Source organism: Schistocerca piceifrons, chromosome 1 (genome assembly GCF_021461385.2).
Source record: "Schistocerca piceifrons isolate TAMUIC-IGC-003096 chromosome 1, iqSchPice1.1, whole genome shotgun sequence".
NCBI lineage: Eukaryota > Metazoa > Arthropoda > Insecta > Orthoptera > Acrididae > Schistocerca > Schistocerca piceifrons.
In genome coordinates, this window is record NC_060138.1 from 1,090,153,931 (window position 1) to 1,090,172,381 (window position 18,451).

Genomic DNA, 18,451 nt, shown 5'->3' on the forward strand with positions numbered 1-18,451 from the left:
CTCAAAAAAGGAATTTAAAAAAAATGAAATTATTACAACATATTTGTCTGTCTCCACTTGTGCTTCAGCTTGAGCTGCACTCACTCATGCTACCACATTTATTCTAAGTGGTAACAATTCCCACTGGCTTCAGCTCATTATCTGATCCTGCTCACAGCCTAACATGTGCTCACTTGTCAACTGCACATCAATCAGCAACTCATAAGTGTAAATTCACATTGGGCATCAATCCAGTTTTCAGTTTTACATGCAAGCCCATCTGAATTATCTACTGATTCTCAAAGTTTGCCTTGCATCCTTATCATTATAGAAAATCACTCCTCACTGTCCATGTGACATATCTAATAAATGCTTAGAGTTCTAAAGTTTTTAAAACAGATTGTAACAATTCATTTCATCATGCATTTATATCTGAAGTTTACAAGAGGTACTTACCTTGTGGGAATTCGTGCTTCAACTGTTTTCCAGTATGCTGGAATATGCTCCATGAAATGCCTCACTACAATGTTACCACTTTTATGAAAGGGGCGTGTCACATTATTCAGCCAGCAAGTAATGGTGGGCAAAGTTTTTGACAGTTCTGTTTCCGCAAAATCCACATCGCAGTTCTTTGAGGCGTTAAGGCCATAATAAATCTGAAATTGATAAAGTACTGGGTAAAGTTTTTATACTATGTGACACAACTTACCAAGGGAGACAGCAACCTGAGCAAAATAATTACAGTAAAAATTACCAATGAAGTACTGTTCTAACTAGAAAATACAATAATATACAAGATATTCTTAGCAATCACTTAGACAGGAAGGCAAAGTGAAAGTTCTTGGTGTTACAGTGGAAAGTAATACTGTATCTTTCTCTTTCCTACTGCACTGACGCAAAATAATTTGTTTCCTTTGACACCCAGTGGCAGAAAATGTTGCTGCAAGAAACACACTTGACTTCAATGGCTGCTTTAGAAGCCATGTCATCTGGTTCTTCCTCTCTCAATTGCAGCTTCTTTGAGTTAAGTAGACTGGAATTGTCCTTAAAAACACATCCTTTGTTCCCACAATCCTCGTGGCCTCAATCTCAACTAGTCCCTGTCCCCATGCTCCCTCTCCTCCACCAACTTCACTTACTCATTCCTTCCTCTCCACGTCATCCCTCACTGTCACCCCCTCCCCCTCCTCCCAAGTCAGTCCAACATTTCGTGTTACACAACTTGAGCTCACTGGTGCCACATTCCTATCCCATTTCCTGCCTGCCTCTCCCTATCAGTTGTCAATCAACCTTCCCTCCTACCTCCTCTCACCCTCCACACCTCACCCCTCACACCACTCCACCTGACCTGAGCAAACTAGTCATGATTTCTTAAAAAGAAACTCTTTCAATCTGCTCAAGAAAAAGAGGTAACAACTAATTTTGCAGAGAACTAGAGAAACAGATTTCAGATTGCAATATGGTTAAAAGAGCACATGACACATTATTTTGTATCTGTACAAAAACAACAAGAATCAAGAAGAGCCTCTTGCCTCTGCTCCTATGGCTACCAATCCATTTGATACTTGTATTAAGAAAAAGGCACACAAACATAAATGCACTCTAAGGTTTATGGAACATAATGTGTGAATTAATTAATTAAATAATTAATATCAAGGAACAGACCAATGTATTTTGATCAATAGTGGTAATTCAATAGGCAAAACTGAACACAGATAAAAAGAAATGTTAAAAAATTTCTACTTTTTGAAATTATACCAGCCCCTGCAAAAGAAACCAAGAACTACAAAAATGCAAAAGAAATTTTTGCTTAGCAGGTCATAGCAAACACACACGTAAACAGAAGCTGACATTAACACTAGCTTCCACACATTCCTCCATTGGAACAACAGAGGAAAGAGGGGTGAATAAAGCAGGAATATTCAAGGATCAAGTAAAACATTACTCGGAATGCCAGGTCAGAGGGGACCTTGCAGAACACTGGGGTCTTTCTGGTAACTACCTTGTCACGCCAGCCTTAAATAGCACCAATAATAATTTGCTCATACAGAACTTCCTAATTTCCATCATTTTGTGTTTCAAAGTTGTTTATCACAGAGATACACTAATGGTCATAAATTCTCACCTGTTCAGTATGCATTCTGGGCAGGCCAAAGAGTCTGGATTCTTTAATAAGACAAGAGAATATTGCTGCTCCATCTTCTATGCCAAACGCGTATTTGTGTAGGTTGTATATTGCCCATATCCATGTATTACCCTCCACTTCTGCCCTGCAAAATGGCAACATACCTGTGTTACAGTCCTGTCTTTATTTAAGAAAAGATTATTAACTATTAATGTGTATGAAATACACAAGTGTGTCACCACAACATGGACAAATTTAAATTTACCATTACATTATTCTTCTGTCAGATGTCAGTGTTGAGCTCTGCACTGTCAGTTTTTCCTAGTAAACAGCTGTAATCTCAAAATATCCAAAATGTTCAAATGAAGTGCAAAGTATGGTTAGAGAGCCACAGTGGTCAAAGGTCATGAAACAGGTGTTCGGCAAAAAATATAAATTGTTTCTTTAAATACCAATGTTTAGTTAGGAGAAACGAGCTATTGCTTTGCAGACTTAAGTCCCCTCATTGGAAATCAGTTAGAATAATTAATAGCTCCAGGACAAAAGTTTTTAAGAATATTTTTCAGGATATGGTGTGGGATGAAATTTTTAGCAAACCAAATGCTGACTTAAAATTTAATCTATTTCATGAAAAATTCACATAATGATGACACTCAATCTTAGGTTTTTTATCTGTCACTTATGGCTTCTGTCACCTCTGAAAATGTTTGTTGATGTGAAAATTGGCGAGTTGCACCATGGTTCGGAATCCATGTTAAACTGACGGCCCTCCTGTGTACTGGCTGGGTAAGTCAGTTCAAAGGTCTGAGGAAGACAACAGTAAACCAACTCCACAGAACCATGCCCCGCAAAGCACTGAGGCATTCAAAGCAATCTTCAGGTTGATGACTGCTTCACTTTTTTTTTTTTTTTTTTAAATTTGAAAATAACTTCCCTCATAAACTAATCAGAAAGGGCATTAAACGAATTAACTACAGCCTTCAGTATCACCAACTGACTTTGACCGAAGGTAAAAATTATTCCAAAATGGAGACCAAGACATCACAATCACCCATTCCTACGGTGTGAAAATATAAGCCTCAATTATGGAATTTTACAAATTCTTAATTATAAATAGTGAATCTACTCAGATTAAGTGCTGTAAACTGGCCGTTCTGGGTAGGAACAAACTAAAATCTAAAATAACGATCACAACCTTACAGAAATACTAAAATATACAAACAAAAACCACCAGGTAAACACAAAAAATAACTGGTATCAAAGATGAGGAGGGCGGGAATCAAAATTAGTGTGAACCAACAATAATATCTCGAGACCTACAAAGCCAAAAAGTGAGATTAACCCAGGCAGTCAAAATTTACAGTAATTCACAAAACACAGTATTTGAAAAGGTTACGTGAACCATTCAGCTCAAGTGGGACTCACGATACCAATACAAAAAGCGATACCAGAACAGAAAGCCAAAAGGCAATCCCAATAGAGACAGCCAAAAACTGCAGAAATGAACAAAATGTGATATCAAAAGTATCACTTGACCTATATAGCTAAACTGCATACAGAAACTAAATACATCTGATACCGCTTAGATGTCAGATGGTGTATATTAAAGAGGGCAATTATGATTTACTTTATTCTATCACTGTACTGTGCTGTCAGCTCCCACCTCAACTTATTCTGACACAACTCAATACATTACTTTCAGCTATTAAAATATTAAACTTTACATTAATGATATGTAAAGTGTAATATATTAATAGCTGAAAGTGATCTGCCTAAATGCTATTGCCTGACTGTTGGGATACAGAGCCATGCGCCAATGAGAAGAGTGGCTGGAAGCGACAGGAAAATAAGCTGCATCTAGTAAAGTCCACAATGAGGTTGTGGCATACCTCCTTCTAGCCAATCAGATGGGATGAGGTCCTTCTAACCCTTCTTCGCATTGGACACAGCCCTAAATGCATGGCTTCTAGCTCTGCTGAGAGGACCATCCTATGTGTGGTGCTTGTGGCATACTGATCATAATGCACCACATTTTAGTAGACTGTATTTTGTATTCAGATGAGAGGGCAGCCTTTATATCCCCCAGGAGAGATTCTTGGTATTCATTTGATTGTATGCTGAGTGGACCTGCGGCTGTCCTGGAGGGACTGGAAAGACAAAAAATTCCCATCCTACCTGGGACTGAACCTGGGACCTCCAGGCTGGAATGTGTAATATGAATGTCAAATTAATCATTCCACATAATTATGAACATTTGTACAAATAAATCACAGTTAATGATGTGGCAAAATACTCTGGTTCATAATAGTTGCATGAAGAGTCCAGTGCACTGGTGAGAAGTTGTTCCTTGACAACACTTGGAGGACACCTGAGGTCTCTGAAAGAGCTCAAGTGCTGCTTTTGGAGAATTCAAGGAAATAACTGCTATTATTGGCAAACATTACTCGTGTAAGTGAGCCAGTAACGTGTACAATTGGCTCTTTGATAGAAACCTACACACTGAAGTGAACACAAATGCTGTCGGAGACTGGTATGGCAAAGTGAGTAAGTCAAAGTGATTTGCTTCTGTGTTGACTGAAAAATTATACCAAGGGGCCAGAACAAAATTTTCCACCAGTCTGAACATAATAGAAGAAGTTTATTTGACATTATTTCAAGTGTTGTGAAGCTGTGGATTGAAATCGTGACATCTGGAACTCCATATGTTTTTCACGAAGACAGTGCACTGACCCACACAAACCATTTTTACACCTACATCAATACTATACAAACCATTGTCGTGTGCATGGCAGAGGGTATTTCCTACTGTACCACATATTAGGACTTCTTTTCCGATTCGTACGTGTATGCATAACAGAACGAATGCCTGTGTAAGTACTTCTGTGCACACTCTAATTAGTGTAAGCCTGTCTTGTGGTCTCTACAGGAGTAATACCTTGCGAGCTGTAACATAGTCCTAGATTCTTCATTTGATTCTGGTTCTTGAATCTTTATGAGTATGCTTTCATGGGATAATTGTCACCTTCTTCAAACATCTGCCAATGCAGGCTTTCAGCATTTCTGCGACGTTCTCCTGTGAATCGAACAAACCTGTAATCATTTGTGCTGCCCTTCTTTGTATATACATCCACATATACGCCGCAAGTCATTGTACAGTGCACAGTGAAGAGTATATCATATCATTATTATCGACTTTCTTTACTATTCCATTCATGTATTGAGCTGGGGAAAAATGACTATATATATATGCTCATGTACAAACCTTAATCTCTTATTCTCGCGATCCCTGCACAAGATATATGTTGGTGACACATAATGTTCGCACAGTCTTTTACGTGTATAGGTTCTCTAAATTCAGCCACCACTGACTCAAGAACATTGACGTCTTTCTTACAAGGATTCCCAACTACTTTCCTGAGCATTTCTGTTACAGTTACTTACTCCTATACCAACCTGTTTCAATTCTAGCACTAAGTCTGCTGCTGTGTCTACATGATAAGGGCTCCAAACACCAGAACAGTACTACAGAAGTCTTTCACTACAGTCTTTTATGTAATTTCCTTTACAGATGAATTGCATTTTGCCAAAAGTTTTCCAAACACAATCTGTGTGTTCCATTCACTTTCTGTTGCTGATTTTGTGATTGTCCCAGAACACTGATTCTTAGTATTACCCCCCAAATACTTGTATGATATGACATGTTCAATAGTTAACCACTAATCATGTAGTCAGATACCTCTTGTGTTATACGCATTATCTTATACTTATCCATGTTTAAAGAGGGTTGCCATCAGAAATTTCTTTCCAGATCTTTTTGGAATTCCATATGATCATCAAATGATGATATTCTCTGGTCACACTGAAAACATTAGATGCCCTATTACTCTCTCATTAGTGTTCCAGTGTAACATACTGGGTTCCATTAGTCACATATTCCTTGAGCCAATCACATTTTTGCTAAGATACTTCATATGATTGTGTCTTGGCTAGTTGGTTAGTAGCTGTGATGTAGTACAGTGCTGAAAATCTTTCAGAAATTTAGGAACCAAGTAATGATAATACTGCTCCTCAAGAAGAGAAGCAATCATAGCATAAAAATCTATTGTTCCATAAGCTTAATCTGCATTTTGTAAAAAGTTTTTACAAGAATATTGTTAAATCGTATAAGTGTCACCCTTTCTGCAACTCATCCCATTGAGCAGACTGGATTCGGCAGTAGCTTCAGTAAACTACACTATATTTTTGTTGTTGTTGTTCCTGTTGCAGTTTTGGGGTCTACGAGCACTCGAGGGTGATGTTATCATAACCCTTATAAATATTAAAACAAATGAATATGGTTAAAGGGGATAAAAATGTTGGCACACTCGCTCACTCCTATCCAGTCATGGTGATCCACAGAATCACTCTATATCATAATACGTAAAACAAAGGGGAAATAATGAACGGTACTACACCTGGGAAGAAAACAGAAGGAAAACAACAGGGGAGCTAAAACAATGATACAGGTATATGTGACTGGCTGACCACTTACAAAATACCTCTAAAATTTTTGAAAATAATTTGGACAAACCACAAAACCTTAAAAGTGACATCACATTCGTTTGAATGTCACTTAAAATAGAGGAGAGATCTGTCAGCAAATCTGTTGCTGCCCTCTGGTCCAAAAACAAAACACAGCCTAGTAAAATGTGGTGCACAGTGATCTGTACACACATTGGAGGGTCATCATGCTGGAGCAAGAAGCCATGCGTCACAGGACTGTGGCCTTTGCGAAGATGAGTAAGAAGGATCTCAACCCATCTTTGTGGCTAAAAGGAGGTACACCACGGCTGTGTAGTGGGCTTTACTAGATGTAGTTTATTATCTGTCATGTCCAGCCACTTGTCTTCCTGTTGACACCAAACTCTGTACCTCAACAGTGAGGCAATATCGTGCAGGGGAATGGCACACTAAAATAACTGAGGATCACGACACACCTCCTTGGTTGCTACATCTGTCCTTTCGTTCCCGCAATATCCATGTGCCCTGGTACCCAGCAGAAAGACATTTCCCCCCAGCCATTGTAGTTGTAGGGGGATGTCCTGGATATTCTGGACTATTTTATCTGCTGGGTACTAGCGTCATGGATGGAGAGTAAAGACCACCCAGAGAATTGGAATACATAAGGAATTTAGCACTTGAAGCACATCTCACCTCCTTCAGTGCCTGTTAGATCGCTTATAATTCTGCTTCAAGGACAATAAAAGTCTCGATGCATTCTGACATTGAGGACATTATTATGGAAAACAACAGAGCAACCAACGGAGTCCCCCCTCTTTAAACCCATCCATAGAGATGGCTGTAGAGTTGTGGTGCACAGTTAAAATGTCATAAAATAATGTATTAAAAACATATGCATGAGTGCAATCTCTCCTGTGCTGCACCAAATCTAAAATTACCCAGGGCCCTCTGCAGTAACCATGGTGGCAAGCAGCTAAGAGCATAGATTTGGGGTTGTACATGCTTCACACCAACTGACTCCAGCATTCGCTTCATGCAGATCCCAAATGGCCTTGCTGCTCATGGACGATAGGAGAAAAGGCATTCCAGAGACGGACAAATAACGGTACAGTATGTAGGTGAAGTTGGAGCTGCAAGGAACTCACATGCCTAATGCACCATGAGGAGCTGTCACGGGATGGTGAGTGGCTCTGCCCACAGCCTGGGTATGACACTGTTCATGTAAGCACCCATGGTCAGCCTAAACCCATCAAGGTGGATAGCGTCACTAATCTTCAGGTAAGAAGGCCTTACTGACCTGTACTCTGTGCATCTATAGCTTAGCCACAAACACAAAAGCCTATAAAATTGAAGCAGACATGCCCTGTTTGCTCCCCAAGACCTGTGGATAAGGCACTTTATGACATTCAGTGTCTTCTGAGTTTTGAATTCAGGTCTCTCAGATGTGGTAACCACAACAGTTTGGAGTCAAAATTAGGTCCCAGAACGCTCACTGAGTCTTTAAATGTAGAATGGTGTCCCTCATATGTTAGTCAGGTAAATTAAAAGTACGACAACAATGATTAAAATGAAAACACAAAAACAAAACACACACACACACACTTATCTGCAACAAGCTGTAAACTCATCTTTGCAGCCCACTCCTCTAACCTCTGTACTGTAACCTGAAACTGATGTGTCATCGTTGCAACACTGGAGGACGAATGGAAAACAGCAAAATTGTCTACAAACAAGGAGCACTGCACATGATTCCTTACCATAAATGTGATACTGTTTATGGCTATGGCAAAGAGGGTAACACTTAAAACACTGCTCTGATGAACTTCATACGCCTGTTCAAAATGATACCTGGTCATGAGCAAATCCGGTACTGCAAGACAGCATGCCACCAAGAGTGATCTAAAAAATCGCCAAAACAAGAAAGGTCATACGAAGATGGGAATGAAAGCCCCGCAGATAAGAGCTGCATGACGATACTGCATCTCCAAGTAGTGTCGTAAGCCTTACTGATATCAAAGAATTTGACGAGATAGTAATGTTTATGTAGGAAAGTCTGCTGAATCGCCGCAGGTTCAGGTTGTTGACAGTGGACTGAAATCTCCATAATACACATTGAGAGCAGCTAAAGAATTGCCTGGTCTCTAACAACAAGACCAGACAATGGCTAACCATTAAATCCAGAGTCTTTCCTGGACATCTTGTTAAGGCAACACTCTGGTAACTACTGGGATGCGTGCAGTCCTTTCCTGGTTGGGGGAGAGGCATCAAAATTGCCTTTCTCCATGAGTTGGGGAAGTGATCTGTCTGCCATATCAAATTAAAACATTCGAAGAGGATTTCCTTTGACACTGGTGGCAAGTGTTGAAGCATGCAGTACTGGATTTGGTCATGACCAGATGCAGTATCATGAGTCTCAGACACTTCTATATGGAGAAAGGGCAGGTGTAAAACTCAGAATTGTGTGATCAGAAGTCCAACTTGTCCCTCTCTGCAGTTGCATGGTAGTGGTGAAACATCGGATCCTGGCTGACATTGGCAGTTGTTGTTGTTGTCTTCAATCCTGAGACTGGTTTGATGCAGCTCTCCACGCTACTCTATCCTGTGCAAGATTTTTCATCTCCCAGTACTTACTGCAACCTACATCCATCTGAATCTGCTTAGTGTATTCATCTCTTGGTCTCCTTCTACGATTTTTACCCTCCACGCTGCCCTCCAAAGCTAAATTTGTGATCCCTTGATGCCTCAGAACATGTCCTACCAACCGGTCCCTTCTTCTTGTCAAGTTGTGCCACAAACTCCTCTTCTCCCCAATTCTATTCAATACCTCCTCATTAGTTATGTGATCTACCCATCTAATCTTCAGCATTCTTCTGTAGCACTACATTTCGAAAGCTTCTACTCTCTTCTTGTCCAAACTATTTATCGTCCATGTTTCACTTCCATACATGGTTACACACCATAAAAAATAGTTTCAGAAACGACTTCCTGGCACTTAAATCTATACTCGATGTTAACAAATTTCTCTTCTTCAGAAACACTTTACTTGCCATTGCCAGTCTACATTTTACATCCTCTCTACTTCGACCATCATCAGCTATTTTGCTCCCCAAATAGCAAAACTCCTTTACTACTTTAAGTGCCTCATTTCCTAATCGAATTCCCTCAGCATCACTCGACTTAATTCGACTACATCCTCGTTTTGCTTTTGCTGATGTTCATCTTATATCCTCCTTTCAAGACACTGTCCATTCCATTCAACTGCTCTTCCAGGTCCTTTGCTGTCTCTGACAGAATTACAATGTCATCGGCGAACCTCAACGTCTTTATTTCTTCTCCATGGACTTTAATACCTACTCTGAATTTTTCTTTTGTTTCCTTTGCTGCTTGCTCAATGTACAGATTGAATAACATCGGGGAGAGGCTACAACCCTGTCTCACTACCTTCCCAACCACTGCTTCCCTTTCATGCCCCTCGACTCTTATAACTGCCATCTGGTTTCTATACAAATTGTAAATAGCCTTTCGCTCCCTGTATTTTACCCCTGCCACCTTTAGAATTTGAAAGAGAGTATTCCAGTCAACATTGTCAAAAGCTTTCTCTAAATCTACAGGTGCTAGAAACATAGGTTTACCTTTCCTTAATCTATTTTCTAAGATAAGTCGTAGGGTAAGTATTGCCTCACGTGTTCCAACATTTCTGCGGAATCCAAACTGATCTTCGCCGAGGTCGGCTTCTACCAGTTTTTCCATTCGTCTGTAAAGAATTCGCGTTAGCATTTTGCAGACGTGACTTATTAAACTGATAGTTCGGTAATTTTCACATCTGTCAACACCTGCTTTCTTTGGGATTGGAATTATTATATTCTTCTTGAAGTCTGAGGGTATTTCGCCTGTCTCATACATCTTGCTCACCAGATGGTAGAGTTTTGTCATGACTGGCTCTCCCAAGGCCGTCAGTAGTTCCAATGGAATGTTGTCTACTCCCGGGGCCTTGCTTCGACTCAGGTCTTTCAGTGCTCTGTCAAACTCTTCACGCAGTATCGTATCTCCCATTTCATCTTCATCTACATCCTCTTCCATTTCCATAATATTGTCCTCAAGTACATCACCCTTGAATAGACCCTCTATATACTACTTCCACCTTTCTGCTTTCCCTTCTTTGCTTAGAACTGGGTTTCCGTCTGAGCTCTTGATATTCATACAAGTGGCTCTCTTTTCTCCAAAGGTCTCTTCAATTTTCCTGTAGGCAGTATCTATCTTACCCCCAGTGAGATAAGCCTCTACATCCTTACATTTGTCCTCTAGCCATCCCTGCTTAGCCATTTTGCACTTCCTGTCGATCTCATTTTTGTGACGTTTGTATTCCCTTTTGCCTGCTTCATTTACTGCATTTTTATATTTTCTCCTTTCATCAATTAAATTCAATATTTCTTCTGTTACCCAAGAATTTCTACTAGCCCTCATCTTTTTACCTACTTGATTGTCTGCTGCCTTCACTACCTCATCCCTCAGAGCTACCCATTCTTCTTCTACTGTAATCTACAGTTCATAACCAATAGATTGTGGTCAGAGTCCACATCTACCCCTGGAAATGTCTTACAATTTAAAACCTGGTTCCTAAATCTCTGTCTTACCATTATATAATCTATCTGATACCTTCTAGTATCTCCAGGATTCTTCCATGTATACAACCTTCTTTTATGATTCTTGAACCAAGTGTTAGCTATCATTAAGTTAAGCTGTGTGAAAATTCTACCAGGCGGCTTCCTCTTTCATTTCTCTCCCCCAATCCATATTCACCCACTATGTTTCCTTCTCTCCCGTTTCCTACTCTCAAATTCCAGTCACCCATGACTATTAAATTTTCGTCTCCCTTCACTACCTGAATAATTTCTTTTATCTCATCATACATTTCATCAATTTCTTCATCATCTGCAGAGCTAGTTGGCATATAAACTTGTACTACTGTAGTAGGCATGGGCTTCGTGTCTATCTTGGCCATAATAATGCATTCACTATGCTGTTGGTAGTAGCTTACCCGCACTCCTATTTTTTTATTCATTATTAAACCTACTCCTGCATTACCCCTATTTGATTTTGTATTTATAACCCTGTATTTGCCTGACCAAAAGTCTTGTTCCTCCTGCCACCGAACTTCACTAATTTCCACTATATCTAACTTCAACCTATCCATTTCCCTTTTTAAATTTTCTAACCAACCTGCCCGATTAAGGGATCTGACATTCCACGCTCCGATCCGTAGAACGCCAGTCTCCTTTCTCCTGATAAGGACGTCCTCTTGAGTAGTCCCCGCCCAGAGATCCGAATGGGGGACTATTTTACCTCAGGAATATTTTACCCAAGAGGACGCCATCATCATTTAACCATACAGTAAAGCTGCATGCCCTCGGGAAAAATTACGTCTGTAGTTTCCCCTTGCTTTCAGCCGTTCGCAGTACCAGCACAGCAAGGTTGTTTTGGTTAGTGTTGCAAGGCCAGATCAGTCAATCATACAGACTGTTGCCCCTGCAACTACTGAAAAGGCTGCTGCCCCTCTTCAGGAACCACACGTTTGTCTGGCCTCTCAACAAATACCCCTCCGTTGTGGTTGCACCTACAGTACGGCCATCTGTATCGCTGAGGCACGCAAGCCTCCCCACCAACAACAAGGTCCATGGTTCATGGGGGTAGGACATTGGCAGTAGTTGCTGCAAAATGCTGTGCCATTATCTGAGTGGTGTCCCTGGGCACTGTTGGAGACAACCCTGTTTCAGCATTGCTGCTACTGATAAACGACTGTGTTTACTGGAAATCTTCCGAATAGCTTCTCATACTTTTGTAGAACAAACGGAACAGATGATAGAGTCTAGGAACACTTGCCAAGACCCTTTTTTGCCCTCCTTAATTACGTGTCAAGCTTTGGCTCTCACGACTCTATTCTGTGAGGCTGTCTGCTATTGGGCAGCGTTTAAACCATCAAATAACTGCACTCCTGTTCCAGATTGCTGAAAGGCACTCATCAGTCCACCAACGTACATTTTGCCTTCTAAGATGACCTGAAGACTTTGGGATGGATAAATCAGCAACATGATGGATCACTCATGCGATGTGGTCCACTCATTCCTAGACACTGTCGCAGTGTTCAAACACGGCCTGCTGGTTGAGCAGCATCCAGTCAGCCCCACTGATCATCCATTTTGGTGGCTTCCAATCAAGCAGTCCTCCATCCAGGAAGTGGATCTACAGTGGTAAGAGGATACTGGAACGAAGGTCACCAGTTGCTTCCCACTGCGGTGAGTCTGCATGCGTTAGAGAGCATAAAGAGAGGTTGATGGTTGAGTATGATCCAGTGACAGCTGAGAAATGTGTAGAACTGCATATGTTGAGGATGTACAGCTCCTGAGACATCATGAGGTTCTCCATGACTCAAATCCTGTGGCAAGTATAGTTCAAGCCCCATAATACATTATGAGCACTGAAGTCACCCATTAGGAGAAATGGGCAGGGGAGTTGTGTAGTAAGGCCTGCAAGAGCTCCAGAGTCTATTGCATCCCATGGAGGTAAATACAGGGAACAGATAGTGATCTTCTGAACCACAAGGACAGCAACAGTTGCATTTGTAGGTCAGTAATCAAGGCGAGAGCAGAGGAGTGGTGTGTATTACTGACAAAGACAGCAATCCCTCTCTTGACTCTGTCCCCAGTCAAGTCATTCTTTCAGTTCTTTCAGTGAAGGGTATAGCCCCATAGACCAGGGACACCAGTGGCTTTAAAATGTTTTTCTTGTAAGCACAGGCACAGGGGGTGTTCCTGTGCTAGCAGTTTCAATTCCTCCACATGTGTCCTGAACACAATGATGTTCCATTGTAATATGGTAGCCATCTATGATCAGTTGCACTTTCACCCAGTCTTTCCTCCAGGCAGGGGGGCCCATAATGGGTCGAGACTCGGTCTTGGGCAAAGTGGCTGCCCCCAACCAGACATCAAGGTCAATTAGTTCTACAGAAAAATCATGCACAATGGACATGAATGGATGATGGTGATCAGACAGGATGCTTATGTACATGTCATCTGTTAGAGTCGTATCTAGACGTATAAGGGGTACCATTCCAATAGCACACACCCCACACCATCACAGAGCCTCCACTAGCTTGAACAGTCCCCTGCTGACATGCAGGGTCCAAGGATTTATGAGGTTATCTCCATACCCAAACACGTCCATCTGCTCGATACAATTTGAAACAAGAGTTGTCCGACCAGGCAACATGTTTCCAGTCATCAACAGTCCAATGTCGGTGTTGACGGGCCGAGGCGAGGCATAAAGCTTTGTGTCGTGCAGTCATCAAGGGTACATGAGTGGGCCTTCAGCTCCAAAAGCCCATACCTATGATGTTTCATTTAATGGTTCACATGCTGACACTTAATGACAGAACAGCATCGAAATACGCAGCAACTTTGGGGAAAGGTTGCATTTCTGTCATGTTGAACGATTCTCTCCATTTGTCGTTAATATTGTTTTTGCAGGACCTTTTTCCAGGAGCAGCAATGTCAGAGATCTGATGTTTTACTGGATCCCTGATATTCATGAAATGGTTGTATGGGCAAATCCCTACTTCATCGCTACCTTGAGATGCTGTGTCCCATCACTCATATGCTGACTATAACACCACCGTCAAACTCACTTAAATCTTGATAACCTGCCATTGTAGCAGCAGTAACTGATCTATCAACTGCACCAGACACTTGTTGTTTTGTATAGGCATTGGCAACTGCAGTGCCATATTTTGCCTGTTTTCCTCTCCCTGTATTCGAATATGCATGCCCATACCAGTTTCTTTCGCAGTTCAGTGTATATTTCCAATTTTGCTTCATATTGTAGCAGCTTGTCAAGGTTATTAATCATGGCAACAATCTCGCCTCTCCTTAACCTAGTTACTCAACCCAACAGTAAACGAATAGTAGAAAAGACATAAAGTGAACCTGCTGCAGCCAGTTGAACATACTCTCACTACATGTAAAATCCCAAGCCTCCTGTTTTTTTTTTTTTTTGTAATTCTTTAGGAAATATTTTCAAAACCATCCCTACTTCATAATTACCTAAGCACTATTTTGAGAATGTGAAGATAAAGGTCTGAAATACCCTACTGGTACTTCTGGTGTAATCTTCAGTAAGTTCTGTAGGTGACTGAAGCAGCTGGTATGAAAGGAAACATTCAATAAATCTTTCTTTAAAAAACACTGTCCAAAGCTTTTGTATTTAGTTACGAAGTGAAAGTAGCTTACCTTTCAGTAATTGCATCTGAAACTTTCTGAATCTCTTTCTTACTGAGCTGCTGAATAATTTTTTTGTATCCTGATTTTAAATCTGTAACACATGCAGACATTCCATTTGCTTGAGGTGTCTGAAACAAAACAGAACAGAATATAAGCATTTCTTTAACAATGAATGGGAACTCTCTGTGCAGTTGTAATTGTAAACTTCATTCGATAAATTTATGAGATAGTATGAGCAGCCCTCTTAAGACTGTTTGCAGATGACGATGTTTTACCATCTAGTAAAGTTATCAGAAAATCAACCACAGACAATAAAAATGTAAGGTCCCCCTCATGAGTAATAAAAAAAATTGTTAAATTTAAAATTGTGTGGTGCTCCACATGAGTACTACAAAGAATCTGTTAAACTTCGGTTGCACAACAAATAATACAAATTTAAAAGTAGTTGGTACAATTAAATATCTAGGGATTAAAATTTCAAACAACTTAACCTGAAATCATCATACAGTAAATGTTGTGAGGAAGGTGAACCAAAGACTCCATTTTATTGGCAGAACTCTTAAAAGATGCAACAAATCTACTAAAGAAACAGCCTACACTACGCCTGTCCATCCTCTGCCACAGTATTGCTGTGCAGTATGGGATCCATACCATATATGATTGACAGAGGACCTCAAAAAGTTCAAAGAAAGGCAGCTTGTTTTGTATTTCATGAAATAGCGAAGCAAGTGTCACAGTTATGATATGCAAGCTGATTTGGTGATCATTAAAACAAAGGCATTTTTCATTGTAAGATTTTTTCACAAAATTTCAGTCACCAACTTTCTCCTTCAAGCGATATTCTGAAAATGATTCTGTGAATCCTGTGCCAAGCACCTGAAGGTGAATTGCAGGCTAGTGATGTAGATGAATTGAGGGAACACATTCCGAATATGATGATACATTATGGAAACAAACCAAATCCAGTGTGTACAAGAGGTATAAAAATTCTGAATAATATAAATCTCTTTTGTGACTCTTCAGGCCTTCCCGGCGGATATGTTGTAAATAGTCTTCACGGGTCTAGTGGAGCCTACAAATGAAGAAACAAAATCTGACAGAGTGTTGTACGACTACTAATTGAAGATTCTTGAGTTTTAAATGACTATGAACATCTCAAGTAAATGGGTATTCAATATTCCCTGGTGGCTAGGTACCTAGCTAGTTGTACCTAGCCACCAGCGAAGTTCAACCACCTGATGATGTCGGACAGTTGCTCCGAGGAAATATTGTGGGATTTGCACAGCGTCATCCGGCGGCACACCCGTGAAGACTATTTACTACTCAATCTCTTTTGTTTACCTCTGATGTGAAACATCTTTTCCTTTCAAGTATATCCCAAAAAACTGGTTTGATCTATTTCTTAGAACTATGTTGAGTAAGATCAATAACAGATATATGGATGTTTCTTAAATAAAAAAAAAGTGAGTTCCAACAGTTGATGAAACATGCAGTGTTGGATTGGGATATGAGAAAAGAAGAAAGAGAAAAGTTTAAGAAGTATTATGGGGATTCTTGTTCCTCCATCTTATGGTACACTAAAAAATTGTGCCATTAAAGTTTATTTAATCCATACAAGAATTAGTGAAGTCAAGCATTCAAAAGTCTAGTGGAGCCTACAAATGAAGAGACAAAATCTGACAGAGTGTTGTATGACTACTAATTGAAGATTCTTGAGTCTGAAATGACTATGAACATCTCAAGTAAATGGATATTCAATATCTTTCATGAACATTTTAGTAGGAAGAGGCTGTTGTCAGAATAGATTCTGCAATTTACCACTGTCAACGAGTTACAGATACACTATTGCATACAAATTCAAGAAGAGTACTTGTAGAATGTACAGAGGTACACTTTCGAAGTTGCAGGATGTTTCACTACTTCCACATAATGTTCAGTGTAAGCATTGTGCAATAGTTGCAATTAACAAAGTCAGGTCGAACAACCTGCATGAACTGGGAAGGAGTTGTCTCTCTATCGAACTCAGACAACTAGATTATTTTTGACAAATAAAACACAGCTGTTTCAAGCCTCAGACATTTAACATGTGATTTAATTTTTATTTTACATACTTTCTCAGTCTCAAATCACAGTACAACATTGATATGACAGTCACACTATGTAGTACAGATGATAATGGAAAAATTATATACAAAGGGAGAAGCCTGAAGATGAAAGCAACACCACACCATTATACGCTGGCAAATTCTCTGACACAAGACAGCCACACAGTGTTGCTATCTGGTGAAAACGTAAGTCTACTTTCTTCACTGTGTTTTCTGAGAATCATTGTGCTTTGTTACATTCCCCACGTGTCTGCCATTGATGATAGACTATTAACCATGTTATTGGAGCCTGCTACAGAAAGAATAATCAAATGCACGTACAGCTTGGCTATACGAGTTTTAAATTAATACAATTAGTAAATTCAAACAATACAAACCACAGTTTGGAATGTCAACAACATTAGGAAAAGGATAGATTGCTACTCACAGTAAAGATGACACAGTGAGTTGAGGAAAGGCACACTGAAAAGACTTCACACATTTAGCTTTCGGCCAACACCTTAATTAGAAAAGAAAATGCACACATGTTCACACAAGCAAGCACACCTCATGCACATGTGACCACTATCTCTGGTAGCTCAGACTTGACTGAAAGTAAATGTGTAAAAGTCTTTTTATTGTGCCTGTCTGCAACTCAATGTGCTGCCTTTGCAATGAGTAGCAATCCATCCTTTTCCTAATATAATTAATAATCTGTAATAGAGATACAAAATTTGCATTCTTTATTAATGTAATGATCGATTACAAAGGACCAAACTAAAAGAAAATTTATAAAAAGAAGGTAGATTTGTTTCAACATATGTACTGCATTTCCCAGGATAGTTCTCATCCGCTGCTAGGACATCCTCAATGATACCAAAGGAGTTTGCTGCAAGGAAGATTTATGGCTTGGATTTGAAAATCTGATTTTTATTGCTCACACACCTCCATTTCTGTTGAAAATCTACAGAAAACAGAATCTGCAAGGAAATGCCTACGGTATCTTTTCGTACAACAATTAAAGAAGAGTAACCAAAGTGAAAATCATTTTTATGGACAGCAGAGAAGTCAATATGAGTATCCCACTGTAGTATAACAAAAGTGTTGACACTATAATGTTACACGTACTCATGCTGCTTGTGCAATCACTGGCAATCTCAAATTTTAATTACATATTTCAATTTTATATGTTATGAAATTAATATATTTAATTTCAATTTTCATGGATATTTATTCCATTTTGTTGTTTTTTTATGTAGAACTAGTGGATGTTGTGAAATTCGTCCAGCACTGGTCAGTGTGGAACAGTTGAAACAGATACTTATTGTGCCTGCCACTAGTCAAAGATCCTAAGAAGATGGAACATCAAGGCAGCTCACAACCACCACACTTTGATCTCAACAACAGATTTGTTAATGTATAGTAATGGTAAACGTTTGATGAAAAGGTTTTAGTCAATCACATCCAATAAAATATAATGCTGACAATGT

At 39.8% G+C, this 18,451-nt stretch overlaps 1 protein-coding gene across 1 annotated transcript in view; it reads right to left on the reverse strand.

Moving 5' to 3' along the window:
* LOC124775019 (E3 ubiquitin-protein ligase listerin) overlaps positions 1 to 18,451 on the reverse strand; it is a 154,491-nt gene that overhangs the window by 44,973 nt on the left and 91,067 nt on the right. The window contains exons 13-15 of the mRNA XM_047249782.1: positions 14,887 to 15,005; positions 2,105 to 2,249; positions 436 to 635 (exon numbers count right to left, since the gene is read on the reverse strand). Of these exons, the coding sequence (XP_047105738.1) occupies positions 436 to 635; positions 2,105 to 2,249; positions 14,887 to 15,005 (464 nt within the window). The remainder of the gene's footprint in view (positions 1 to 435; positions 636 to 2,104; positions 2,250 to 14,886; positions 15,006 to 18,451) is intronic.